Source organism: Camarhynchus parvulus, chromosome 17, assembly GCF_901933205.1.
Source record: "Camarhynchus parvulus chromosome 17, STF_HiC, whole genome shotgun sequence".
NCBI classification, from domain to species: domain Eukaryota; kingdom Metazoa; phylum Chordata; class Aves; order Passeriformes; family Thraupidae; genus Camarhynchus; species Camarhynchus parvulus.
Window position 1 is genome coordinate 5,409,683 of NC_044587.1, and position 27,174 is coordinate 5,436,856.

The 27,174-nt window shown below is 44.1% G+C and overlaps 1 protein-coding gene across 2 annotated transcripts; it reads right to left on the bottom strand.

The window, feature by feature from the left end:
- Positions 1–1,844: 1,844 nt before the first annotated feature.
- NUP188 (nucleoporin 188) lies at positions 1,845–27,174 on the bottom strand. 2 transcript variants are annotated; one of them, XM_030961456.1, is made up of 44 exons: positions 27,097–27,174; positions 25,199–25,253; positions 24,568–24,641; positions 24,264–24,348; positions 23,562–23,642; positions 23,117–23,161; positions 22,454–22,546; positions 22,213–22,332; positions 21,560–21,771; positions 21,012–21,126; positions 20,588–20,788; positions 19,838–19,927; positions 19,139–19,204; positions 18,475–18,594; positions 17,904–18,030; positions 17,628–17,783; positions 17,148–17,274; positions 16,440–16,527; positions 16,284–16,360; positions 16,017–16,131; positions 15,548–15,668; positions 15,290–15,356; positions 14,748–14,876; positions 14,469–14,602; positions 13,986–14,092; positions 12,957–13,163; positions 12,382–12,551; positions 12,003–12,072; positions 11,323–11,390; positions 10,521–10,716; positions 9,953–10,030; positions 9,522–9,607; positions 8,874–9,019; positions 7,463–7,644; positions 6,870–7,070; positions 6,138–6,230; positions 5,846–6,004; positions 5,505–5,642; positions 5,038–5,112; positions 4,152–4,361; positions 3,362–3,493; positions 3,156–3,226; positions 2,853–2,982; positions 1,845–2,685 (listed from the first exon to the last, which is right to left on the bottom strand). In XM_030961456.1, the coding sequence occupies exons 1-44, from the start codon at positions 27,120–27,122 to the stop codon at positions 2,515–2,517; spliced, it is 5,214 nt and encodes a 1,737-aa protein (XP_030817316.1). In that variant the 5' UTR covers positions 27,123–27,174; the 3' UTR covers positions 1,845–2,514. The 2 variants fall into 2 exon arrangements, with proteins under 2 accessions (XP_030817316.1, XP_030817317.1); XM_030961457.1 differs by having other exon boundaries at positions 2,515–2,685; positions 14,748–14,873.

Consider the following 27,174-nt stretch of genomic DNA (forward strand, 5'->3'; position numbering starts at 1 on the left):
GCCACATCTCAGTTGTACGACAGCTTCAGGGGCTCTGAGAAACAACAGCTCCTCCTGCACTTGAAGCAAAAATAGAGCAGCAGGATGACTTCAGCTGCTGAGAGACCCAAGTGCTATTCTAGATCTAACAGACTTTTTGAGTTGTTATGGAAACTAGATCTGCTGCTAATCTAAAATCCTAAAGTCTTGTCCCTAACACCCAGCTTGGAAGGAACTCCTGGGAAAAGCAGCTGTTGAAATGCTCTGTAATGCAGCAGTAAAGCTTGGCTGTTCTAGTTAAAGAGAACAGGGAAATCAAATGATGTTGCTGTTCTAGTTAGTTTTAAAACTGCCAGGACTACCACTCTCATCGTCCTGATCTATTAGAGATCTACTCCTGCCTATTTCCCTTGCAGCATGTATATCTTCCCTCAGGCCAGTGACATCCCTGTTCCTCTGTTATTCCTCTCCTTGGTACATTAAAGCAACAGCAGCTTAATGAAGCAGAAAATGGTCTCTTGCCTCAGAGCAGCCAGAAGGAGTTCTCGTCCTGGCACCAGCACTCTGTTCCCTCTGCAATAGGAAAAAAAGCACATGGAACATCTCTTGCTACTCCTGACTCTGTAGAGGAAGGTGACAATTGTGCTGCTTCTTTGCAGATGTCAGGGGAGCCCCCCTGGCTGGATCCCTCTGTGCCTGAAGGACAGGGGCAGATAAACTCAAGACTGAAATGCTGCTGCAGCTCTAAAACACACATAACCAACAGCACCCACTGCTTCTGCTGTCTGGCACCAAGGGCTCCTGCCAAGCACCACCAACTCACTCTGGTGCTTGAATAAACATCTAGAATAATCCATTTTTGTTGAACATCAATACAGTGATGAGCACACTGCAACTTCCAAAGCCAAAAGGAAGGAAGGCAGGAATGAAAAAGGAAACATCCTGACCACAGCTGTCAAGTAACAGCCTCTGCTGTAACTGAACTTGCTTAGATGGACCAGATTCCAGCTTTGCTTCCCCTCCCCTTGGCAGCCCTCATCCATTCTGTCTGTGCACAGTTGTTCACCTTCAGCTGTCCCTGGTCACACCCAGTTCACCATGGCACCACGGGTTTCTGGTTACAGGCTGCCCCATCAAAACACCACTGGGTTTAGGACCGTCACACCACCTCACAAGCCCCTCTCCCTTCTGCTTTAAGACTTTTCTCCAGCCAGTTCAAATCTCTCCAAAGCCCTCAGGGCACGCAACATCAGATCAAAGAAATGTGCCAGGATATTGCCAGCATTTAAGCTTATAAGGTAAAAAAGCCAAAACAACCTCAAAGCAAGATAATCTCATTTTCTAGCTCTAGTCTCTTAAAACCATTTAAATGAAAAAGGTTCTGGCTGGTAAAGCAATCCACGGTCTATTTAGGAAAGAACTGGTAGGTTATTAGCTCACAGCTGCACTGAAATTTGATTTCTTACCTTAGCTAAGTCTGTCTAGATTTCAGGCTATATTTTAAGCAATAATCACTGACATTCTCCTACTGCCATTACTACACACTGAGCCTCAGAACCTCAAAGTTTGTTGATCTAGAGCTACACCACATGCTGCACCCTTACTGTGTAAGGGAATCATCCCTGAGGAGTATTTTATAGCACTGCTCATTTCAAACCTCCCACGAGTTCCCCAACAGGAGAGTAAGAGAAAGGGAGTGGGTGTGGGGAACCCAGGGTATCAGCCTCTAATTACAATCATTTCAGACCGTCTCTGAATTGGCACTTAGAAGTCACAACATTAGCTGGGATTTCAGCTCAAAGAATTACCACCCAGACACTGCAGAACTGGTGCTGCTGTGTCCAACACAAACCCATGAACACAGCTGCTGTCTATAAAGGTTTTAATATCAGTATAAATAGGGCACAGTTACAAAAAACTGCAAGACTGGAGCAATGGAATTTTGACGTAAAAACCTTAAGTGAGGCCTTGCTCTTCAGAAACACACACAACACACAGACTGCAGGGTGAAGGGAAGGCGTGAGCACACATACACCATCGTGCCTGGAACCATTCAGTACAAAAATAGCAGTAGAAAGATGGTCTCTGAATTGCTGGCTGATCCCTTGGGTGTGCCTTAGCTGGACTCCACGCAGGAGACGCAGACTGCACCTTGTGTTAGGAGCAGAGTTAATGCCCAGCAGAAAGCATCTCCTCTCTCCACCCAGCCACAGCTTCCCCAGCTGAGGTACGAGCTATAAAAATAAAGGTTTTGACTGTTCAGTGCTTGTACCCAGCCAGGATGCTCTGGCAGACGGGGCAGACTGTGCACGTGGGCTCGTCATGGGGAGCCAGCTGGGCTCTCCTTACATTCACTCTGCTCCTGGATGGCAAGAGTTCCATGGGATCTCTCTGCTCAGGTGACACCACTGCCCACACCTGGCCTCCCTCCCTTCCCAGTCCTCATTACAGCTCTGCCAAAGGTGATGCCTTCTGTGGTAGATGGGAATTGTCCCGCTGCAGGTCCTGACAAGGGAGGCAGGGCCAGGACGGGATCTATCTCTGCACGTGCCGGACAAAGGCCTGCACCAGCTGAAACAAGGGCTCCTGCCCCTCTGGACCCAGCTTGGAGGCAGACTTTCCCTGGGGAGAGGGAAGGACCCCGCTGGCAGGTGAAGAGGGACCTCCCCTGCGGAAGTACCGGGACAGGCTGGAGAGCAGCGTACTCTGCAATCAAAGAGTGCAACAAGTCAGCTTCCTTCCACCACAGCCCCTCTCCCTGCCCCAGCCCCACAGGAATGTGCCACCATGAGCAGCCCGAGGCTGTTCAGTCCTGCTGGGGAATGGCAGCCACAGACACACTGAGCAGGGAGAGGGCAGCACAAGGCGCTCACCAGCTCCGAGCTGAGCTCCTGCTTCATGCGCTGCTTGTCCCGGGGGTGCACGGCCGGGTCCCGCAGGTACCGCACAGCCTGCGAGATGAGCAGGTAGAAACAGTTCTCCATGGTAAACATCAGCAGAGACCTGTGCAAAGAAACACAAATCAGCAGCAGCCAAAAAGGTCAGCACACTCTGGTTTCCAGGTCAAATAGTTAAGGGATGTACAAAGATACACAAATGCCTCTAAACTTCAGTTCTGATCTGAGGAGCTGGGACTGCTGCTTGGTTGTAACTACATCAAGTAACTGGAAACTTACTTGAGGGTTTTGGTTCCCTCTTGCATATTCAGCCCTGTAGCCTGAGGGAAAGGTTCTTTCTTCTTATCCATCTTTGAGGGAAAAAAAGACAGGCATTAGAGACAGGAGATAGGAAAGAACTGCTCTTGCTCTTCAGAGTCTCAGCTGAATGAGCACTCTGGGATCACTGCAGCTGCCGGGCTCCCAGACAAAGGAAGGGCCAGTACCTCTCCCAGCATGTTCAGGGCCACGTTGACTGTGGCAAGGAGGGTCCCAAAGGAAGGTGCAACGTCCGAGTCAAAGGCTGGTGTGGTGAAACTCAGGACAAAGAGCACGTTGTACTCAGCAAGGTCCAGAGACTGCGGAGGAACAGAAAGAGAAGTGAGACCAGGAGGCCATGAGGATGGTGTTGCCATAGGAACAGGAATACCCAGTCCCTTATTATGCTTTTTATGTGCAGAAATAGAAGCACTGTGATAATTTCCCAGGTCTCAGGTGTGCAGCTGGAGCAGTAAAGTGTCCAGCACAGCACTGCACAATCAGACTCCATTGCTCTCCTCTCACAGCTGCCATCACTGGCACACCAAAGTACTGGCTGCTCCCAGAGGCACAGGAGGATGTTCCCCACCCAACAGTTAGCAGCAGAACACTGCCAGAATCAAGGATTAAACCTTCCTTTTCTGAACCTGGAGCCCAAGCATTGGGTCACACCACCATGGGAGGATGGCAAGAGCATTTTTCCTGTAGAATGGTATACTGAAGGCACAACCCAGCTGGGTTATTGTCTGCTCCAGTAAGGTCACACACACAGAGCCTTGTGTAGATCACACAAAAGCTCAGCCAAGTCTTCCCTTCACACTGTGCAGTGCCTGATTCCCAAGGCAAATTCCTTGTCTCCTGCCTTCCTGCTCTGTTCAGAGCAGCAGACAGGTATACAGTGGGGTCACTGCATCAAGCAGGACACACACATCCAGAATATGCCTGGAAATGCTGGAAACCCCCCTTTGGAGCACCCACCTGGTCAAGGAGGATCTGGCAGACATCAGGGGTGAAGTGGCGCAGGGCAGCCAGAGACTTGCTGAGGATTTTGAGGAGGCTGTACTGCACTGTGAGCAGGGCCTTCTGCTCTGCTGCCTCTGACTCGGGGCTGGGGTGCTTGGAGGAGGCCTGGGGGTTGCGCTGCACTCGGGGAGTCACGCTGGATGGGAGGGAGTCACCGTTTTTTGTCTGTGGAGAAAGGAAAGAGAAAATCTTGGATACAGATGGGATTATTTTGCAGTAAGACAAATGTTTGGAGAAAAAAAAAACAACACTGTGAACAAAGAGAATGAGGAAATAAGGCACCCAAAGTCTGTCACTTGCTGAGAATGTACAATTGGTGTGGGCTGGGGAGACACTGCATTGCAGGGAGGCAGCTGCAGAGGCTGTTTGGATTCCACACTCAGGAAAAAGAATGATCAACACACCAAGCCTGAGCCATGCTGAAGGAACTCTGCAGCAGCAATGCATCATCTCCACCTCGTGCATCTGAAGATGTCCCAAGAACAGGAACTATCTCCCTTTAACAAATTAAATCAAATTAAGGACACCAGGTCAACAGTGGCTTAATTAATGGCACTCCAGAGTCCTACAGCAATGCAGCCTCCTTATGACACCAGGCCATTCAGCACAGGCTGCTGGTTATCTAGGACTGGCTTTACACAGTCCAAAGGTTTTCAGAGTCCAGACTCCTCTCACCACTTTTTTTTTTTTTGCTGTGAAGAAATGCAAATCCTAACTGCTGATGGGTGTCAATAATCACCACGAGGATTATCAATAATCCATTCAACATCCAAGACTCCTTATAATGAATAATGCTTCCTTCTAACAGGGAGCATGGTGAAGTTTGGTGTAGGATCCTCACCTGCAGGTAGTGCTGGAGCATTTTACGGCTGTGCAGGAGGGAGGTACAGGCCTGGCACAGGTAACACAGATTCACCTGAAAGAAATAAAGTCAGGGAGAAATCTCAGAAAAGCTCAAACCCTGTCTATTCACTGTCACTGCCTTAAGCTAGAAAATCCAAACATAGCACTGTGATCATAAAGGATCCACACAGCCTCTTAATTTCCCAGTATTTTCTTGAAATCACCTGGCACTAAGAACTGAAAATAAGCCACTGAATTCCCCAGTTTTCTTTTCCAAGCTACCACTTCTCTCTCTCCCAACAGTTATATTTCCTCAGAGACAAGGTACTGACAGAATGGGCAGTTAAATAACCTCAGCTGTAATTCCTATTAAAGGAGTGGTAATAACAAAGTAATATTGTGCCATTTTCTCTTCAGACAATCAAATCCCTGCACTCCAAGGCAATGTATTATCCTGATTCCTACCTGCATGTCCCTCATAAGCTGTGGCAGGTGGAAATGCCACTCTTTTGTGAAATTTGAGAGCTGAAGAATGAAGCCAACAGTGTGATCAGCCTCTTCCAGACAGGCCAAGCTCTGCACGGTCCGTACTGCATTCAGGCACTGGGAAGGAGAGAGAAGTAAATCAGGGCCATGACAGATAAGGGACAGATGGGGTAACATCCCATCCTCCTCTCCCAGCTATTCCCACTGCAACCCTTCCCGAGGCAGCAGTGACTTTTCAGTGCATCTGCCCTTTCTGACTCATCTCCACTGCTGTTGGAACAGAGGAGCCAATTGAAGCACAGGGGCAGTTTGTGGCACACCTGAAGGATCCTCTCCTGATGGACACCCACAAAATCCAGAGCTTCTGTCAGGAAGTTGTATCTCAGTGTTTTGAGAAGACGTTCCATGAGGGACATGGAGAGGCGATAGACCCCGGGCCAGGAGGGGGCATCCAGGGATTTCCGGGATGAAGCAGATGTCTGAACAAATCACATACAAAAGAAGTGACTTTTTTCACTCCACACCATTCTGGCAGCCTCTAGCCACAGCCTGAGAGGGCGTGGGAAGCTCTCTGGGTGCATCCCCAGCTGGAATGAAGGAAGCAGCACCCACCTGGATGGCTCCATTTGTGCTGAGCTGGTACACGCTCAGGAGGGGCAGGCAGACGCTCTGAGTGACACCAGCTCCAGCCATTGCTGCTGCTCCCTACAAGAACAGACTGCAGTTGGAATCTGTGCCTCTGCTCTCTGAGACTGAAGAGACTTGTGCTGCAGTAGATATTTCTGTTCTTTGCACTGTCACCAACATTTTACAGAACTTTCATCTACACACACTTCTGTGTTGTTAAAAGTTCAAAATCAATAAAAGGAAAATCAAACCTGCATAACTGTACTCAAAATTCCATTATCACCTGCTCTGGTATGTACATAATCCTTGCAAAGGGGCTTGGAACAACCTTGTTTTCACCTAAAGCCCCACATAAGTTGAATTGGAAATAGATAAGTAACACTTTATTAAAACTAATGAAGAAGCAAGTTCCAACACTCCATGCTGGTTTAACGAGGGGGTATTTGCATTGCAGAATCCATTCAGAGAAAGTGCCTGCTCTAAATCACAGGTCTGCCTGGCTGGCTCAGCTTTTCTCAGACATCAGACTATGGAGAACAAGGCACACTAAGCAGGTGTACATACAGGACCTGCTGCTTGCCAGCCTCCAAAATATACCCCTTTATCTACAGCCCATCACTCAGCTGCATCACAGACAGGATAATGAGATAAAAAAGACACAGACTTTTCTTATTTAAGGCGTACAGCCATGCACTCTCACTTCTCTGCATCTCTCACCTGCTGAGTCCTTGCTAAGGTCAGCAGCAAATGTAACGAGGCCTCTGTGAAGTGAAGGTTTTGTTTAACTCTCAGGCTGATCTCCAGTGCAGCAAAGATGGTAGGAAGCACAGGGACTTTCCTAGTAATCTGCAGCCAGTAATCTCCATCTTCATCTACTTCACAGAGCTCCTTAGCCAGGTGCAGACCCAGAACACACACCTGCAGTGACAAGGAAAGGTAGGTAGGTACAGGGCTGTACCAAGAAAAATCTCATTTTTCTTGGTACAGCCCTGTACCAAGCATTTACTAACACCACCTAAAGTTCAATCATTCTCAGAATCACAAATGAAGGCTCCTGGTATCCCTCATATTATACTCTGTACACTCTTGGCTGTATTAACACTTATGAAAATGTTTTTTAGTGCACATCTGAAGAAGAGGCAGCAACAGCCAACTTTCCAGACTGATATGAGCCAAGAAAATTCTGAAATAGAAACTGCTGAAACTTCCTTTGAAGGCAGCAGGCTACAAAGGAAAGTTGTTCCAAGCATCATGAAACTTTTGTCTGGAGAGAAGAGACAAGACTGCAGAGCAGATGAGCAGCCCTTTACCCCGTCTCGCTGGTCCTTGTGCTTCACCCGGGAGGCGTCGTCGGTCTCCATGCTGTCCTTGTCATCTGCAGCGTCACCCACGGTCAGGCTGTGCCGGGTCTGGTCCAAAAGAGCAATGACCTCATCCTGGAGAGTCTCACACACACTCAGCACCAGCTGGGGGTACTGGGGGATCTCATTCACTGTGACACACACAACAGACACCAGTTAACACATAGTCCTTGTACTCAGCTCTCCAGTTTAACTGGTAACATCACTGAGCCACATTTCCTGGAATTAGCATTTATTCTGTTCTCATTTCAAAACCTACAAAACAATGTGAGCACCTGTTAGCTGTCTACATCTAGGAGGATATATTAAGAGATTAATAGTTGAGCTAGGATTACTGTTGTGGCAAAGATTCGTTTGCAGGTAGTGGGTTCTTGTTCTAGGTGGTTTTGACTATATTAAGTTAGATGTCTACATCTAGAAGGATATATTAAGGGATTATATTCATCTCAATAACAAAACCATGTAGATTTTGTCATCCAAAGTCATATGAACTCATGACATGTCAAAACACAAATCAAGCACTACTATGGACAGATTATTCCACCACAGCAGTTCCCACCCACTGCTCCAGACTGCTGCTATCAGCCTATGCAGACTGGGTGCAGTCCATGGTCTGTGAATCCATATAAATGCTACATTCTTATCAAAACCATTATAATAGATTGCCCCACATTTTACCAGCACAACTAGAAACTCATATTCAACAGCAAAGAAAGCAATTTAAATTGTTTTCTTTAAACCAACCCTCCACTTTCTACTTATTTTTCAAAATGTAAATGTTTGCAGAGCCAAAGCAATGGGACAAGGAACACAGACAAGTAACCTGACACACTTTTAATCACACTTGCATTTGAATGTGCTGCACAGAGAAATATTGACCAGATTTCACTGAGGGTCTTCAAGTGCCACTGCAATGCCAGATGCCCCACAAGGGACAGGAGTAGTAACCAGACTGGTTTCTGTGGTTTGTAACAAAATGTACCATTTCTTGTGTTTGGGTCTTCTGTTATCTCTAACTAGAAATCCATGTCAGAATCTAAGCTCTACAGCTACCCTGAGAGAGCCTGACTTACACATCCACTGAGCTATTTCCAAAACACACAGGAACTAAACTGATCAAACAGAGGTTATTGTCAGGGAAAGACAAGAGAAGGGAACACATGGACATAGAGTGAATGAATGATAAACCTCACCTCTTTCCAAAACTAGCTAAAGAAGGGAAGAGGAGAGAAGTCCCACAGGCTGGTGACTACATTCAGCACCCTGCACGACTACCAGCACCATGTGTTTATCTTGCACATGCTGGGGATAAGGAGTGTTCAGCCCTGGCACCTCAACACCTGCACATGCACCACCTCACCTTTCATCTCCTTCATTTGCAGAACAGTGATAAGAGCTGAGAACACTTTGGCTTTGGTTTTCTCCATCATCTGCTGATCTGCCTGTAGTACTCCCTCCAGAATCTGCGTCAAGGAGTTTATGATTTTATCCACAGAACTCAACTCGCTGACAACAAAAAGGGAGAGCTCTTCAGATTAGACAAGATCCCTCAATAAATATACTGGCTTGAATGAGCTGTGTGGATCATAAGTTATATGACCCATAAAAACATAAGCAGTTCTTCAAAGTAAAGTTTAAGTCACCACCTGGGTCTCACTAAAGACATTCCACAGAATGAGAGAATGCTTTTTCCCTTCATTGTGAGAGTCAGAGTGAGAAAGCAGGACTAACTATCACAAAAGCTCTTTTGCTACTTCTCACCAGCAAGCAGGAAACAAAATTAACTGTATTGCTACCAGAGATTTCTCACAATTTCAGCAACAACCAAGAGACATTTGACATGCCAAAAGAGAATGCAACAATAAGTCTTCAGTTTTCTTCCCAGATCACTAAGGAATTCTCACTAGAGCAAAACACTTCAACAAAATCTCCCAAATTTTTATTTAAACATGACCTCCAAAGTTTTTTTTCTAGCAGTGACTAAAAAATATCCAAACAAAATACCTACCTTTTCCACTGCTTGAGCAGGATCAGAAGAAGGGTACACAGCATAGACCCCAGCTGCAGACAGGGCACTGACATGGGAACCTGGAGCTAAGGAGAAATACAGTAAGAGTTACAGCTGGAACAGTCACAGGCAGAAACACTTCAGAAATGCTCAGCCCAAGCACCACCAACAAATGACCAGGTTTGTTCTTCAGCAAAACTGAGGGGACCAGAGCCAAGACCCTCACAGTGTCTTTTAGTGATGACAAGAATGACGCATACAAAATAAAGATTTAAGCAGCTCATCAGTTCATGGAGAGAGAGAGAGAGAAACTCTGTTTCAGCCCATTTTCACAGGATCTAAAAAACCCTAAGATTACAAGCATCTGTAGGAATAGTGCAAAGAAGATAAGCAATTGGGAAATGAAAGAACTGATAGGAAGCAACACCTACCAAAACCCTGGTGCCATTTAGCACATCCAGAAACAACTCCTGATGAACTGCAGAATCAGTCAGATGCATGATATCAGCCTAAATCAAAGATAAAGATCAATCAGCACAACAAAAGGTGCATCTTCTAAGCAGCCTAAAATCAGTTTACTGTTTTAATTTGTTACTTTAAGAATCCATCAGTATTATAGCTGCTGAGTTTTACAGAAATCACTTTAGTCCTACATTACCATTGACAAGAAGCTGGTAATGACTAATTGCTTAATGGTGCATCCCTGCCTCATTCGACAGGAAAAGTTTGTCAGGATTGCAGAATTACTTAGAAACCCTCTAAAAATGATTTACTACCTCCCTCCTTGAGAGGGTAATATGCTCATTTTGATCAAACAGCAAAACACCACCCACTCTAACCCCTTGCAGCATGCTCACACCAACCTGTACTGTGCTCACACAACAAAACTGAAAGAAAAGAACAGTGAATTCTGCTTAGCTGGCCCTAGGAAGCTGCTGACATTGTATTACTCAAAATGTTCATTTCAGCCTCTCATGCAGGGTAAGAGGCAGCCCTTACATGGCTTGTGGAGATGATGAGCAGCATCCTCCAGGCTGAGATGAGCATTTGGTACTCGGTGACAGAGGCACAGCTGCTGCCCTCGGTCTCTGCCACGTGCTGGGCCAAGGACCTCACGTACTCTGACCAGTAGGCAAAGCGCTTCTTGCTGGAGAAATTCTTCAGAGTGTCTTTCAGGGACTGGTCCAGTGAACCCCTGACCAAATCAAGAGGAGAAGTTATCTTCAGTTATTCTTGGGTCAGAAAATATACTTCTTCTGAGATTCAGGGAGGAAAGCCAAGGACACAGCTTGCAAGTAAAGGTTATTCCACATATTTGACCTGTGCAAGGAATCCCACTTTTTGCATCAAATATGAAGGAAAAACATGATCCCTGAAGAAAATCTGTAATTTTTTAAAAACAGATTTTAGTTAATCCTGACTTTTCAACATATGAAACAGATATTACTTTCAGGAAAACAAATCATGTGGGAGAAAACTACTAAATGTGATTCCATCACTACAGGTTTACTCAGATTAGTTGACAATTAGTTTTAATAAATACTGTATATTCTTATTTCAGGATAAAATGAAAATACTGATACTCTCACCTAAAAGCTGCAGAGGAACTGTAATATCATAATCACAATTAGTGATTGCAAGAATCTTGAATGTTTGTCATGTGTTTGTGAATCACCCCCAGATTTTCACAGGATTACATGTGCTTTGCCCATCAAAGCCCATATGGTGTATCAAGAGTTAACACACACAGTTTAGATAACTAAAAAGTACAGGGATGAAGGAGAGACTAGCAAAGACTCACTTGACAACATAGTAGATCTCCAAGCAGATGATTTTCATTATTAAGGCACAGGTATCCAAGACACTGAGCTATGAAGCAAAAAAAAAAAACCAAAAAAAACAAGGAAAAAAAAATCAAAATCTGAGTTCTACAGGGTAAGAGAAATTATCCCTACCCATTACACTTGGGATGGCAGATACTCCAGTTCTGCAGGAGACTTATTTCTCCCACAATAGCAATATTTATGCCATTTTGACCACAGACTGGTGAAAATAGGGACAGAATACTGTGCTCAGAGTTTGAATTCTTCAGTGAGAGCACAGGGCTTTCAGAATGAAGGAAAAAACTTGCACAGAAAGGAAGAACAAGAACCTAATCAATTCCTCCATGATACCAGTTAGCCTGAGCACAGATTATGGACACACTTCAGACACACACCTTCTACAGTGAGTGTTACCACAGCTGCCACACAGCTATTTTGTTTCCTATGTGAATAAACAGAAGTGAATTTCAAAAGGCAGTTCATGGCTACCCAGTCTCTGAAAAGCCAGACAGCATTCACTTCATCTTCTGTGTGTTTAACCCACTTGGTCACAGCTCCTTTTAGGAAACTGGAAGCAGAGGGAATGGCCACACATATCACTTAGAAACCTCTTCTGAGGAGTACATAAATCCCTTCATTTTGTTTGGATGTTACTCACCTCTGATGATTCGGAAGGCGGAGGAAGGGTCCCAAAGAGGGGATTAGTTAAATTTTCCCAAAACTTTGGCCTGAAAGACATTAACAAAAGTATAATCAGTTATCTCACTCATGCCACGTGCCTAGCAGCATTTTGAGTGTCTCAAACTTTGCAGAAAATATGCTTTGATAAATACAAGTTTATTTAGCTTTGTATAAAAGAAACAAATATATTTGATTCTGACACACTGGGGCTTCTCATCCTCCACACCCAGAGCCCACACACTGCATACCCTCACCACACACTAAGATGCAAATGTCCCTGAAAAGTCTGATAAACCACAGAAAGAGTGTTCTGGAAAAGAGGAAGGAAAATGCCTTGTCAAGGATCACCAACTCACTTTGTCCTCAGCACGAGCATGGCACTGTCACGACGGTCCTGCCACAGCGCGTGCAGGAAGGCGATGGCAGCGCGGTGCAGGAGGGGAGGGCACCAGTACCTCTCCTGCTGCTTGGAGTCAATCAGCTCTAACACCACTTGGAGGCAACTCCACTCCCCCAAGCTGAATTCCTAAAGCAAAAGGAGACAAGAGGTTATAATGCTGGAGAACTATATTGTCCATTGTACACAAATCTTCATCTTTCTCACTGCCAGAGTGTCATGAACGAGTGTTTTTAAGTTGCTTAAAGAACAGCACATGCAGTGAAGAGAGCAGGTCACAGGCACCCTTGGTCTCAGTAGATGTTCTGTTGCTAACTCAGTATCTGCCTTGAAATACTGGGGAAAGTTTCTCTTTGGTTACAGGGAAAACTGAAACTGGGATAGCACCACATCCATAAAATACAAGCACAACCTGCATTTATCTTTACATTAAGCACACCAGGTTACAAGGAAGAACTATCAGATTTTAGCATCCAGTGCCATAATATGCAGAAAAAAGCCAGTGAGTCCTCAGGCAAGTATCTTGTATTGTACCTTTGACCCATCACTGCCATCCTTCACTTCCAAGTTGAGGAACAGCTCAATGAGCCCAGGCTGTGTCTCCACTGCCACTGTGAGGAACTCCAGGATCATGACCTTGATGCGCATGTCCTCGATCTTGCTCTGCAGGTGGGTGAGGAAGGCGTCGCGGATGGCAGCAGCATCACTGCCCAGGCAGGCGTACACAGACATGGGAGCAACCTGCCCATGGAAACAAACACCAGAGGGAAAAATAAACATGCTGTACACAATGCTTAATTCTACATAAAAGGTGATTGTATTGAAACTCAAAAATATTTAATATTGAATCTATGAACCTATCAAAGTAAGCTGTCGTTAAGCAGGAAGAACCATGAAAAGTGATCCAAACTTTCCTCTTGAGTAATTCTACTCTATCCTCACCTAATTCTCAAAGGTTACAAAAGAAATAGAAAAGACAAAGGAAAAAACAGTTTTGGAATTACATTTCTTGAAATAAATGAGCCAATATCTGGATTTATATGCTTTCAGAAAGCTACAAATATTCTGATGTTTAGCAGACAAAAAGAGTAAGTGTAAAAGGCTCATAAGTCTAAAGTCTACTTTTACCAAGTCCAGAAGTCTAAAAGTTGAAAGATCCCAATAAAAACTTAAATAGGATACTCTTCTCAGTAAGATGGTACAATTCCAGGTAGGAAGGTCTAGGAATTCTATTTAAGAGTATGACTAGAGAAAGTTGCTCAAAAATTGGGAAGAGAACAACTGGAGGTGCAAATACTTTGCAGAAAAAACCCCACTCATGGGATGCCTCCCAGTGAGTGCTGAGTGATTTCTGAAACAGCAGATCACATCAAAAAACTAAAGGATCCTTTACATGATTTTTCATGTGCTCTAACTTGGGCACCATCAGACCACCCTGCTTCAAATGATTTGCACTAAATTCCCTGATACAAAAAAAGCCTGAGGCGATTATTTGAAAAAATTTCAGTGGTGGAATCAGTCACAAGGGGAGAAGCAAAGGAGCACCGATGTCTCTTATCTTACTGTAGCCAGTCGTTTGAGTAGCTGGATGGCCAGGCGTGGAAGTGCAGGGTCATGCTTGTGGTAGATGTATTTGGCCAAGACAGCAATAAGGTTGTTCCCATGAGCACCTGGAGAGAACACAAACAAAATCAAAGAGAAGAAACAACAAGATGTAACTATTTACCAAATAATGATTTCCACAGCAGAAGATGTGAACTAAGTTGGTCTCCCAAAAGAACATGGTATGGGTCCAGCCAGAGGCATTAACAGCAACTGATTTAGTATATTCTGTAATTACAATAATCTCATTACAAAGCAGCAAACAATAAGCCATGTTTGATTAATCCTTTAAAAGCTGTCACAGAGGGGAAAAATGCCTTAGAGGAGGGAGAAGAGGCATCCTCCCATCAGTAGCAACCACTTTTTGTTACCTGGAAACCTTAACTAGTGTTTGTGATGAGACACACAGTGCCATTTGCAGATGCCCCAGGGAGCAGTACCCACCATGCTGAGTGAGTGCCTGCTCCAGGGGTGACACCACGCTGGACGGGGGCTTCAGCCGGATGACGTTGTTGGTAACAGAGAATGCCAACTTCACTGTCTGGATCAGCAGCTGCCCTTGGCCCTGGGACTCATCACTGTGTCCAAAGAGAAACCAAAGTAAGGAACTGTGTTCACAACCAACATTTGTTATTTAACAACATTCACAGAAGAAACTCCATCAGAGTTACATCACTCAGAGCCAGCACACAGAAGCTGCCCAAACAGGCACACCCCACTCACCTGCTGGACTGGGAGGCCATGACCATGTCAATGGTGTCCACCCCAATGCCCATGATGTTAATGACAGCTTGCCCTGCCTCTGTGTTGGCCAGGCTGAAGATGCACAAGGACTGCAGGCTGGGGGCACTGCTGTGACACAAACACAGGACAGTGTCACCAGGAGCACTTGAAGCATTTTGCCACATTGCACTTAAAATATTACCACACAGTAACCTTCTCATTTCTACACCCCCACTGATCTTTTCTTTACTCTCCCTTCTACTTTCACCAGAGCACACCAAACAGGAAAGTGGATGGAAGTCTGTCCCAAGAAATCTATGCGATCATTTCTTTTTTTACCAGAAGCTCTAGAAACCAACATGATTTGCTCTGTCCCTAATCTTTTGCTGTACTCAATAACGCAGCAAAGAGCTGAAACCAGCACTACACACCTATGCCAGCTCCCTCCTAGTCATTTGAATTCAAAAACTGACACAAAATGACAGTGATTCCTGCACTGTAAACCAGGCTAGTGCAGGTGTGAGACCTCTCACCTGTCTTACCTGCTGCGAGGATCCATTTCAGGGCATAAGTTCAGTATAGCATGGATCAGCTGCAGAATTAGGCACCCTAAAACAGAGATTAAATGGACTACTCAGTTTTTGAAAACTTTTGCCTCCTTCCTTGTATTTTCAAACAAATCACAGCACCTAACAACATCAGGAGTTGTACAATGCAAATCTCAAATGGCTGCTAGAAAAAGAAGGCAGGTAATTCCTTTTATTCCCTTCCCCTCATACCCCCCCTTTTAACATCCTTACCGATTTTCTCTCTCACTCCGTGAGAGTTGTATCTCCATTTGTGGTAATTTGGTAACATTTCCTTCAGAACAAACACGATGCAGGGCACCAGGCCTTGGCTCTGGGTGCTACCAAGTTGTCCCTAGGAGAAACAGAAATGTTATTTAACCAGGAGGGGAACAAGAAAACTTTTGGAGAAAGATATTTCTTATTGTCTTTGAAGTGTGAGAAAACCATGGAACATGGGGACATAGATTTACAAGCAATTTATAGTCTTCTGTAGTCATTTGAGACAAGCCAAAATGTTTTTTTTTAAAGAATCACATCAGAGAAAGCACAAACAGCAGTGCAGAAGGGAGAGTCAAGCATATATTACTTAGAGAGCCCTGCTGCAAAGAGACTGATCTCAGACATGGCTGAGATCACTTTCACTTCTCAATCATAACAGCTCAGAGCTGGTGTCACACCAGAGCACTCCAGAAGCACTCACCCGGACAAGAGTTGTTACCAGGTTCAGGAAGGAGATGGTAACACTGTACTCGCCTTGGGGCTGCTCCATGCTCATCAAAAGGTTTCCATAGCCCCCAGCATTCATTCCCTCTGCACTGTGAAATGAGCAAGAGAGTCCACCACATGAATAGCAGGATTCTGACATGAGTGGGAGATGTCAGGTGCAGAGATTGCACACTGGCAGAAAGTTCTTATTGCATGTTATGAATTGCTTAGGCAAAAAAAATGGGGTGGGGAACATGGATACCTGATCATGTGATTCATACTGGACAGTGGATTGGCAACAAATGGCAAGAACCCCGTGTGGTGAAGGTCAGTCCAAACCTGCAAGAGAAGAGGTACAGATACTCCTTCTAATTTACACATAAATGTACTAGTTCTCACCAGCAGCTCCTTTCCTCACCTTGGCTGGCATCCGAGAAGCCAGGACTGTCAAGCAATTGACACAAGAAGCAATAACATCCACAGGGGGAGAGATTACAGTTGTTAGCCTATAAAAGAGAAACAGCATGCATGAAAAAAAGCACTGCCACCTGTGGTCTAGTCTCTTTTTTAATCAAAAAGCTTCTTTCCCTCTCACTGAAGTACACATATATAAAATTTAAGCAGATAAATACAGACACCAGAGTCAGCACTTTCAGTCTAGACTTGCCACCTCCCCCTCACACCTGAGTCAGATCAATTTACTGCCAGAGCAAGGCTGGCAAGACAGCAGGTTGTCACAGCAAACAATAATTATACAGCTGAACATCAATTCCCAGGCAGTTAACTCTGGGAGGAGTTAATAATTACAACTGTTTTAAAACCTGTGAGTTACTGCTCTAATGCTATGTTTTATCCCTGTTTCATGTAAATATAGCTACTAATCAAAATTACCTTTAAAGGGATAATATTGCACACCTTTCAGGAAAGAAGTAGAAGAGGGAGCCAATTCTGCTGCATCAAAACATTAGCCTATGTGTAACCAGAACAGTTTTGAGAGCTGAACACCAATCTTGGGGAATTCAAGCACTGACACACACACATCCTGTAAAGCTCTTGGCAAAATAAGTAATCAGCTACCCTTCAGGTCACTCTATCTGCTTAGGTACCTCTGCTGTCTGGGACTCACCTCTGCAGGAGCATGTAGATTCGTGATGTGATTGGCAGAAGACAATCTGCTATTGATACATCAGTGCTGATGACTTTATGAACCAGATCAATTATGGGCTTGACCCTCTGGCAATGCTGAATCACATCTGGATAAAGAAAACCAATCATTAGAATACAAAATCGTACTTCAGCAGTAATCAAGCCTGGAACAATGCACATGGATCTTACGATGTATCTGCATGACTCAAAACCATCCATCTCCCATATCAAAAAACATTTGTTTATCTATTTCAACTTTTCCCTCATCTAAAGTGTATCTCATTACACTACATGCTCTTGGCCTTTTGCAGCGAAATTTATAGAATAATCTTCCTCAGGTTTCTGAATAATACTCCATGCTCTTCCAAATGCACTCAGAGCTGTTCAGTCCTACTACTAAACTCAAATTGACACCAATTAATAATTATTTATTCTCTTTCACACTCCCAGCCTGTCTCACCTGCTGTTGACACAACATGCAGCAGCATCTCAATTTCACAGGTGAACAGAGTCCAGCTGCTGTAGGAATACTCCCACCGTACCAAATAAGCCCGATCATCGAGCATCACTTGGCCCACTGTTCCCTGAGGTATCCGTAGATTTGTCTGACCTAGTCCTAAAGATTGAAGCAGGTGAAACAAAGTCACAAATTTACCCATGAGTTAGAAGCCAGGTAAAGAAAGAGCTGAATTCCCCAAAGGATTTCAGTAAGAAAAGGTGAGTGCAGTTTCCTTACCAAGAGGATAGAGGAGCTTTGGAGCCTGTCTTCGCCACAGTGTGCCGTCCTCATGGGAGATCACATCTGGAGGTTTGTGCTTGTACAGCTCAATATAGAAGGACATTTTATCCAGGAAACTGTACACCTGCATCAGAGAGAGCTTCAACAACACAGCCAAAGAGCCAGAGCTTCTTAAAAATTTATCAACCAGGTCATTTCCAGTAACAGGCAAGTTTACTCAAGGCGTACAACAATATCCCTCTAATACACCAACCCTACCAAAACATTATTACACAGTCCTCATGTTCAGACAAGTCTCATCTAATGAATCAGGTAAGTACCGCCCAAAAATTAGCATCTTAATCTTCAGCCATTAAAGCTGAAAAGTTTTCTGAGAGCCAGAAAACAGCATCCTGAAACAGCACACAACTCTGAAGGAGCTGTGTCCACTGTTGTTAGACAAAAGCTTATGTCTGTTATCTAAGACTGCAGTTAAAATAAGCACATGTAGTGGAAAGAGAGAATCACAGAGCATGTCATCCCTGACTTGAAATAAATCCTCTCCCAAACACCAAGAGAGATCCTGTACCTTTTTTGCAGTAGATTTATCAGACACAAGGGCTTGGAGCAGCTGAAGGAGAGGAGTGAGAAGATGGGGGAACATCCCACAAACGCTGTCCAGGATAATACCCAGACCTGCAGTAGGTTCCTGGTGGTGGAAACAGAAAACAAATGTCTTATTACTAAAAAGAAAAGCTAAAAGGGTCTCAGTATAGCACAAGGTTACAGTTCTATTTTAAGCTGTACATTTAACATTAATCATGCACAAAAGTATCACTCCAGTGACTGGAGATCACACTTGCACAGACTAAAGCATGAGGCAGTCTGCAAGTATAAGGCAAGAAGACTGTAAGGCATTACATATCATCCTAATTCTGTGACAACAAAAAATAAGCACATTGCTTTTGCCAGCAGTTAGTTCAATCCTTGCAGCCCCAGCCCTGCTATCAACTATCACCTATATTAAAACTCGTTCCAGTATCCTTTTCAAGTGTAAAGCCAAGGCTGTACCTAAAAAGCAGGAAAGGGCAAAAGTAAATCAAAGATAGATGCAAATGAACATTTGCTCCTCAGGCCCTCCTAGAAACCAATTCACTAAATACAACCACAGCCTGTTCCTTTCCTAAAAGGGAATCTTTTATCAGGTCATACTTATAAACAAGGTAGGTCAAACAAGTAGCAAACACACTCACCGTCTTCCAGAAGAGCTGAGGAATGCTGGAAGCTGCCAGAACTTCACATGCAGCATCAATTATATCCTACAAAGGAAGACAGGATGGAAAAAATCAAAGCTACTTTACACAGGAGGATTTTGTTCCCACCAGGTTCTGCCACATCTCTGGAATTTAAGTTACCCACCAAGATGTAACTACTTCCAGGAGCCAAAACACACCCAACACTCCCACCCCAGACCACAACCTAAAGCCATGCTCCTCATAATGAATGAACTGGCCACAACAAACATGTCCACAATATCTGCAGAGGGCTGTAAAATGTCCAGTCCAACCCAGAAATGGAGTTTGTATTATTTCCATTGTTTTGGGAATAACAGATCACCAATTAGCTTCACATCCATAGGACTTCAAATGCATGATGTGCTCTTTCATTACTAATCTGCCAGTTTGTAGAGGTGTTTACCACATTTGCATGGTGTAAACGCAGTAGGAAAATCAGCAAATCACTCATTTGGGTCTCCCTAAGCCACATAAAACTTTCAAATTTGCTTAAAGTAAATTTGCATAACACAGATTTGCATAAATTATTTATTTTTGCATAAAGCTTTTCAAATTTGCAGTCTGAAATGCAGGATTACAATTTAATAGGCAATTAGCCTCAGTTATGACAGGTAATTTTAAATTATGTAACAAATGCAAAGGCTCTTGGATGCTTACCTGCTGATTGCCCAACGTATGCAATTCCAGTGATGTCAGGACAAAGGAAAGAAGTCCATAAATACACATACAAGCTGTGCTGGCAGTACACTGCAAAGACAGAATACACAAGGCTGTTATGAGAAAGATTATGAACTAGAAACATGCTCTAACTCTACTCAGTCTGCATTACACACCAAGTAACTGACTTTTTTATGAACAGGGAGCAGTCATTAGTTAAGGTCCATATTAACACGAAATAGTTCACTGAAAGGAAAAGTCTTGCCACTACCACTATCACTAGAAATGCCTTGCAAGCATCAAAATAAAAAAAAGCACTCAACACTTCTAGGAATCAAAAGGACTTGATTTCACTGGCTTGTGTCTACAAAGCAGTTTACCCTAGTACACCGTGTTTTCTAATGAAGTCCTATACAGAGAATAGTGCAGAGTTAAATCATCCAGTACTCAAGAACCACCATGGCAAATACACACATAGAGGCAAATAAAAAACTTTGATTAACTGGAGTCTATTCTGCTCAAGAGAGATGTAGTTCCTTGCTTAAAAAGTTTTACTTAATTCTCCGGACATAACAATCTGTTTTGTTCCAACTCAATTTCTGATCCTCACTGAAAGAAGATTAAGATGACAGAACATGCTTTACTGCATGTTTGAAAAGAACATTTGTTCAGTCTCTGCTTCCCATCACAGCTGTACATCAGGAGCAGTCAGACCTTCAAAAGCTTACATATACTACTGAAGAAACTCACATTCTTGCCCCCACTGCTGAGGGATTTCAGCAGTTTTGTCAGATACTGGAAGACATTCAGCTGGATAGCAGTGCTGCCCATCCTCCTGATGATGTTTGTGGACTCATCTGGGTTTATGGTGTGACGGAGCAGAGCCCAGGCCAAAAGCACTGGAGCATGATGTGAGACATCCCCTAACTGCAGCAGCTGATTGTCCATCTCCTGCACAGAGACAAATCAAAAGCAAAATAACTGAGATCTGAAAGTAATTCATACTCAACAAGCACATAGCTGATTGTGTCCTTCTCATGGTATGTGGATGCCAGTTTCTACACTTGGCCAACAAGCACAAGGACCAGAAGTTTACAGACACAGCCTGGGTAATCACAGCAAGTTCTGTATTATTAGGCTTGAGGAGGGATTGGTTACTCTGCCAGTGTTTTACCTGGTGGATGTGCTGATTGTTGGCCAACTTGTGCTCCTCTGTCCTGTCATCCAAAGCACGCTCATGGAGGGAGTCAATTTCCATGCCTTCCACCAGAATAAGAGCACTAAAGTAGCTACAAGCAGAAGAATAAAAACAAATAGTTCAGTAACTTCATTTGAGAATTCAGGTGAGGTTTTTTTTAAACTTTAAGAGGTCAAAAAGCAACCTTTAGTTTGCTTTGTTCATCTTTCTTTGAAGCAATAAGAAATTACAAGAAATGAACAGCACATAATCCAAATTTTGTCTTGAAATGCTGGCAGAGTAAAAATTACAATCTTCAGAACTACCTTTTCTGGTTGAATAGACAAAAAAGGCTCACTGAAATTTGAAAACAGCTTTTCCACCATAATAACTCTCTGCCACCAGGAGGTATGGCAGGATTCTCATTCCCCCCTTGAGTCATGGCCCAAACAGAACAATGAAGACATTAATTATAAATGCATTTTTTCCTGAGAAAAACAATTGTTTTGCTCTGTACCTACATCACAAATACACACAACACTTACCCAATACGATCCACAAGGTGATCCATGCTCTCATCTACTAAATGTCTGTTGGTTTGTCTTGTGCCAAATCCCTGCTCCTTGAACATCTTTGCAAAGGCCAGGAGCTCCTCAGGTGCCATTTCAAAGTATGCATAGTAGAGGAAGATGACTTCCAGGAGCATGGACTGTTCCCGAAGGCATTGCACAAACCACCGGGAAACCTGACGTTCTGTCTGCACAAAGGAAAGTTCCACCATCACATGTCAAAGCTCACAGGGCAGCCAAAGCAGTCAGAAGCTGAGAAGTGTGGAGGCATTTCAACAGCTTGTGCAGCCAGCAACTGTGCCAACAGCAAGGAAAGCCACTCTAGGTCCAGAGAGACCATGAACAACTACACATAAATGGCTCTGTTGGCCCAGTGTTCTCCGGATTTACTACAAGGAGCGCTAAGTTTACAGATTTACTACAAGGAGCGCTAAGTTTTATGAAACTCTGTCTCTGAGCAAAAGTATGTTCTGTAACAGAGAAAACAAATTTTATGTTTCTTGGACCAGGAGAAATGTCCTGTTTAACTGCATCTGCACAGATGTATTTTCCAATACAATACATATAAGAAACATATTACATATAGTAATAATTATAAGCTTGAGAAATTATAGTAAGAAACAAAATACCATGAGATTTCCGTGTGTTTCCCATGTAGGAGCCTCTGCTTTGTAGAGCGCTTCAAACTGCTTGCGGTAATTCGGAACGAGCTCCTTGTCCAACTTTTCAACGCACTGGAAGTACTGTGCCTTAAAGAGACCAACAAGTCCGTGAACTTCTCACATGCATGTGGGCTTTTTGCACAAGCAGGTAATTACCCCACAGCTCCCATATTTAGCCTGTTTCAATGGCATCACGTCCTGCACTCACTGTGTAAGGGTGTCGCTCATCCTGGAAGTAGGTGAGCAGGTGGAGGACGCAGCGCAGGATGCAGATCCTCTCCTCATAGTAGTAGTCAGCGAGCTGTGAATGTAAAGTGCCATCAATACCAAACTGGCACAGTGTCCAAGTCCCTGCCACCTCCCTCTCCCAGCCACTGCCAAGGCCTTCACCACAGGAATAAAGAGTTATTACAGATGGAATTTCAACTGAGCAGTTTTGAATTTGGAGAAAATAACTAACAATTAATGTTACAGAACTCAATCTAGCATTGCCATAACAATGGGCTATAATTACACTGTTAAAAGAGAAAACACAGAAAAGAAAGGCAAAAAGACATCCCTATTACCCTCTGACAGAAATGATCATCAATCTTGTTATGTCAGACAGCGACATACAAACCTACAAGCTTTGGAAAATAAGGCAATGTACATCTACCCAGCTAAATTCCCAAATATCAAGCCTAAAATTTCACTTCTGTAGCAATTACTAACCCTCTTCAAGTCTACATGCACATCTCTCAATTCAGAAGCACCTTCTAAAAGCCATCCTTTATTTAAGGAATACTTCAATTATTTCACGATTTTCCACAAAAAAAGTAGGTTTGCTGCCAACAGATTTTTTCCCCAGAAAATACAAATGGAAATGACTAACCTTCAGCATGAGAGCCTGACTCTGCCTTTCATCCTGAAGAACTGTCTATAAACAAAATATGACAAAATAAATAGCTACTGGAGAAATACCTACTGACAAAATATATGTTCAAAAAATTACTAAAACAAATAAAAAATATTTTTCTTTCATTTAAAAAGACAGATTCCAAAAGCACAAAGCCAAAACACTCATTTTTAACTACGTATTTATTTTTCAGCTCCACTGTCATTCACAAATCTGTAGCTTTCCTGTGACAGAGAGAGGAGCTGAGTTCCTGCAGAGATCCAAGAAGGAAGAGATAAGCCTGGATGCAGCTCCAGAGAAGAAAAGCTACAAAGCCATTTCCCAGTCAGAACTCAGATTCACATGTGACCATTTGCATCAAAAAACAACTGCTATTAAGGAAAGATGTGGAGTAAATAGAACATAAATGGGAGCTATGGACCTTCAAGGAGTCTCTTGTTCCTCTGTAATCCTCTTGAAGATAAGACTGTAACAACTGCACACTCTGCTCTTCATCCAGACCCTGAACAAAAGAAAGAGAAATGATCTGAAATTAATAAAAGGCAGCTGAATTCATTAAAGATTAAGATTCTCTCCAAATACTCAGGCAGCTCTTATCTTCAAAACAAATAATATGCCAAAAGAATATTTTTGCACCAGGCAGATGCTTTAATCAGCACTTCTTTTAAAGCCATAAGCTTTAATGTCACTGAGCTGCAGTTTAACTTCAGCTAAAGGAGCATCAGTCATTTTAATAAAGGTATCACCAGCCACTGAACTCTAAACTTCTGGCTTAAAGAAACAGAACCTTGCAGGTAAATTGAGAGGATTATCAAACAAGGTGACCGATTTAAGGGACATCTGGTTTTTAGCTGAGCAGTTTTCCTGCAAGAACCCAGCTCAGGCCCGTGGCAGGTGGCTGCTGCTGAAAAGGAACAAGAAAACCACAGCATCTCAAAGTTACTCATCACTTTGAAAGTTTGACCTAGAGCCTCAACATGTACTTCAACATCCTTTAGATTACTTTGAACTGAAAGGACCTTAAGTTTCTCTCTCCTCAACATCACAAAGTTTACTTCAGTATCAGAATCCTGTAACAATGCATTCCAGGGATAAAAAATAATCCAAGAGCAGCTTCACTCACCAAAAACTTGCTGACTCTCAGACCCAACTCTTTTAGTGGAGCAGCAACATCTTTATCAGCTTTAATTTTTTCTGCTGAAGTCGTACTAAAGTGAAAAGAAATTTTAGTCACCAAAAAGGCAGCAATCTCAAGGAAAAAATTAAATAGGCATAATTTCAAAGTTCTCCACTCTATCAGTTTAAACTGAACATTTGCTTCTTCCTCAGTGACCTTTCAATATTTCATACAATATTCTGTAACCTTTCTTTACTTGCTAGGAAACTCCACATTAGAATTCATTTCTAAAATCAGGCAGTGACTGTACCTTGGTGGTTTGTAGTATGACAGTCCCTCTAACAGCCTCTGCCAGTGCTTGTTCAACTCTGCAGCAATCTGGGCCTAAAACAGAACCAAACACCACTAAACAGACTCCTCAAAGTGCATTACCAAATATTAGATCTGCTAAACTTCAGCAAAGCAAAGAAATTCCACCAGCACAAAGAGGCAGGAACAACACAAGGCAGGTGTCTGTGGCTCAGAGTGAATCCAGATGCAGAACTGAACAGGGCACTGCCCATTCCTAGGGAGGGTGCGGAAAAGGGAAGCAATGGACTGGGTTTAGAAACATTTGGATTTTTAACTGCTGGGCAAATTCTTGAAAGCATAGGCTCCAGCCCTCAAAATAAGACAGCAGTTGTACCACACATGAACACCCCAGGGCAATCCAGGCAGCAGCACTTGTGCCCACTCCAGTAAAGGAAGCACCTTTTCCATACACCCTTCCAGGCAGTGCATGCAGCAGCTGCAAATAAGCAGTGGAAGAATAAACAAGTAGCAGAGGTATGGGAACAAAAATCATGCTGAGAAAGAAGAAAAAGCAGCAGAAAATATTTTCACTAATATTCAGAGAGATGCACAAATGATGGCCAAACCTGCTCTGCAGGGAATGAACTTACTGGTTCTCTTAAAGCTGATCTACCCAGCAGAATTGTCCATAATTCTCTACTGCTCCTGCAAACACAACGAAAAGGTGGAGAGCATTTTAATGATTAATGTTATTCCAGGCTTCCATTTAGCTTACACTTTTCAAACCTGCAATTAACTAGCAGCAAATGACACTGCAATGTGAGAAAATGATTTAAGGAACATTAGCTTTTAGCTAATGAGCTTCAGATGTCCTAGAAAAACCAAGGAAAAACCCAGAGAGGGTGACAACTGACACAGAAAGACCTGTGAATTCACATCAAAGCTTCACATTGATATCAGGTTACCAGCTCAATTTGATTTTGCTATCTGAACATTTAAGGCTCCTCAGAAGAAAATGAAAGCATAAAGCAGTATGCTACTGTTACATTCAATGCTCTCCTTCAAACAAAGTTTTCCAACAGTTTCATCCCCTGCTCTAAGCAGAGCATAAGACTATGAAGTGAAAAACTGCACCATCTTTACACAGACACCAGAACATTTACACTCAAGCTTCTCATTTCTTCATGAGAACTCTGCAGAAAAGCCAACCTGCGCTACAAGAATTTACAGATCACACCCTGACCCTGGCACGTGCATTCAAAAAGTCTCCCTACAACGGCCCAGGGAAAAGATATTTGCCAAAAGGAGTATTACATTTAGATAAACTATGACTTGCTAGAGCACATTACAAATGAGGATTTAAACACCCCAACTCCCCACACAAAGACTGTCTACACAAGAACGCTCATTGCCTTATTTTTAGAATAACATTATTAAAATAACTCACTGTGGCAGTGAAAGTCATCTGTGACTTCTGCCATGTGGTGACACTTAATGACAACACCTGTTATTTGCAGCACACCCATGAGTATAATTTCTCCCTGCTGATTCCTCTGCAGGTTGTGTGCATTTCTCTGCCATGAACCTCTCCAGCCACACAGAGCACCCAAAGGCCCAGAATTTCACCAATAATTGAACAGCAAGGTGAAAGAAGCAATTTAATGAATCCCAGGTTCAGTGATCATGTCAGATGAGTGCCTTCATTTGTCTTGCAGTTTCTTTCACTCATTGTCAAATCTGAGCCCCAGCCTAGCAACGCCAGCCCACCTACTTTTCACTCCTTCACAATCCCCTCTGTGAATAAAACAAACCATGGTCTGTTGTCCCCTCATTAATAAGGCTCCAATACAGCTAAGGAAAGAAAGCTCTCTGTATACGACCACAAGTAACAGTGCTGTCATTAATTTAATAAAAACTAGACACTAGGGAAACTCCAGAACATAAAAGCGTTGTCATGAATTACAAAAAACGTGCTCTAGAGAAACGAAACCACCGAACTACGATGATCACTGAACACGGGATTCATTAAATCGCTTCCGTGACACATTTCCACGTGTGTATTTTGGCTCGCACGGCCGCAGGAGCCGCGCGGGAGGCGCAGCCGGCCCTGGCGCGCCCCTCGCCTCAGGGCAGAGCCGAGCGCCCGTCGGGCACCCCCGCGAAGGGAGCGCGGACCGAGCCCCGGCCCCGCCAAAGCAACGGCTGCTAGGGAGCGCTGCCCAGCTCTGATCCCGCACAGCAGAATTAAAGAACCACAAAATGCCGGCAGTCGCTGCTCACTGCGCTCTTTGAGCCGGGGCTCCCTGAGGGTCCCTGAGGGTCCCTCAGCCCGGGGGGCGGGGCCTCACCGCGCGCGCGAGGCGGGGGCGGGGCCAGCCCGGCGCGCGCCCCGCTGCAGTTAAAACCTCCCGGCCCCGCGCTGCGCCCCCTCCCCGCCGGTCCCTCTCGGCCCCCGGTCCCGCGGAGCGGGGTCCGCCCGCAGCGAGAGCCCGGGGCTCTCCCACGCTGCCCCCGCGTTCCCTCCGCCCGAGCGGCCCCGGCCCCGCACCTCGCGCTCAGCCCGCCCGCCGCCATCTTCGCTCCGTTGTCACGTGACCCAGGGCCTGCCTCCCTCCGCCACGCCGGT

What these genes read in the sequence shown, in the direction of transcription:
- NUP188 (XM_030961456.1), bottom strand. Translation starts at nt 27,122, where the DNA reads ATGGCGGCGGGCGGGCTGAGCGCGAG. An exon ending in GCGGGCGGGCTGAGCGCGAG is followed by an intron (nt 25,254 to 27,096) that starts GTGCGGGGCCGG and finishes TTGTGTTTGCAG; the next exon opens with GAGCAGTAGAGAATTATGGA. An exon ending in GAGATCTACTATGTTGTCAA is followed by an intron (nt 10,717 to 11,322) that starts GTGAGTCTTTGC and finishes TGATTTGGTCAG; the next exon opens with GGGTTCACTGGACCAGTCCC.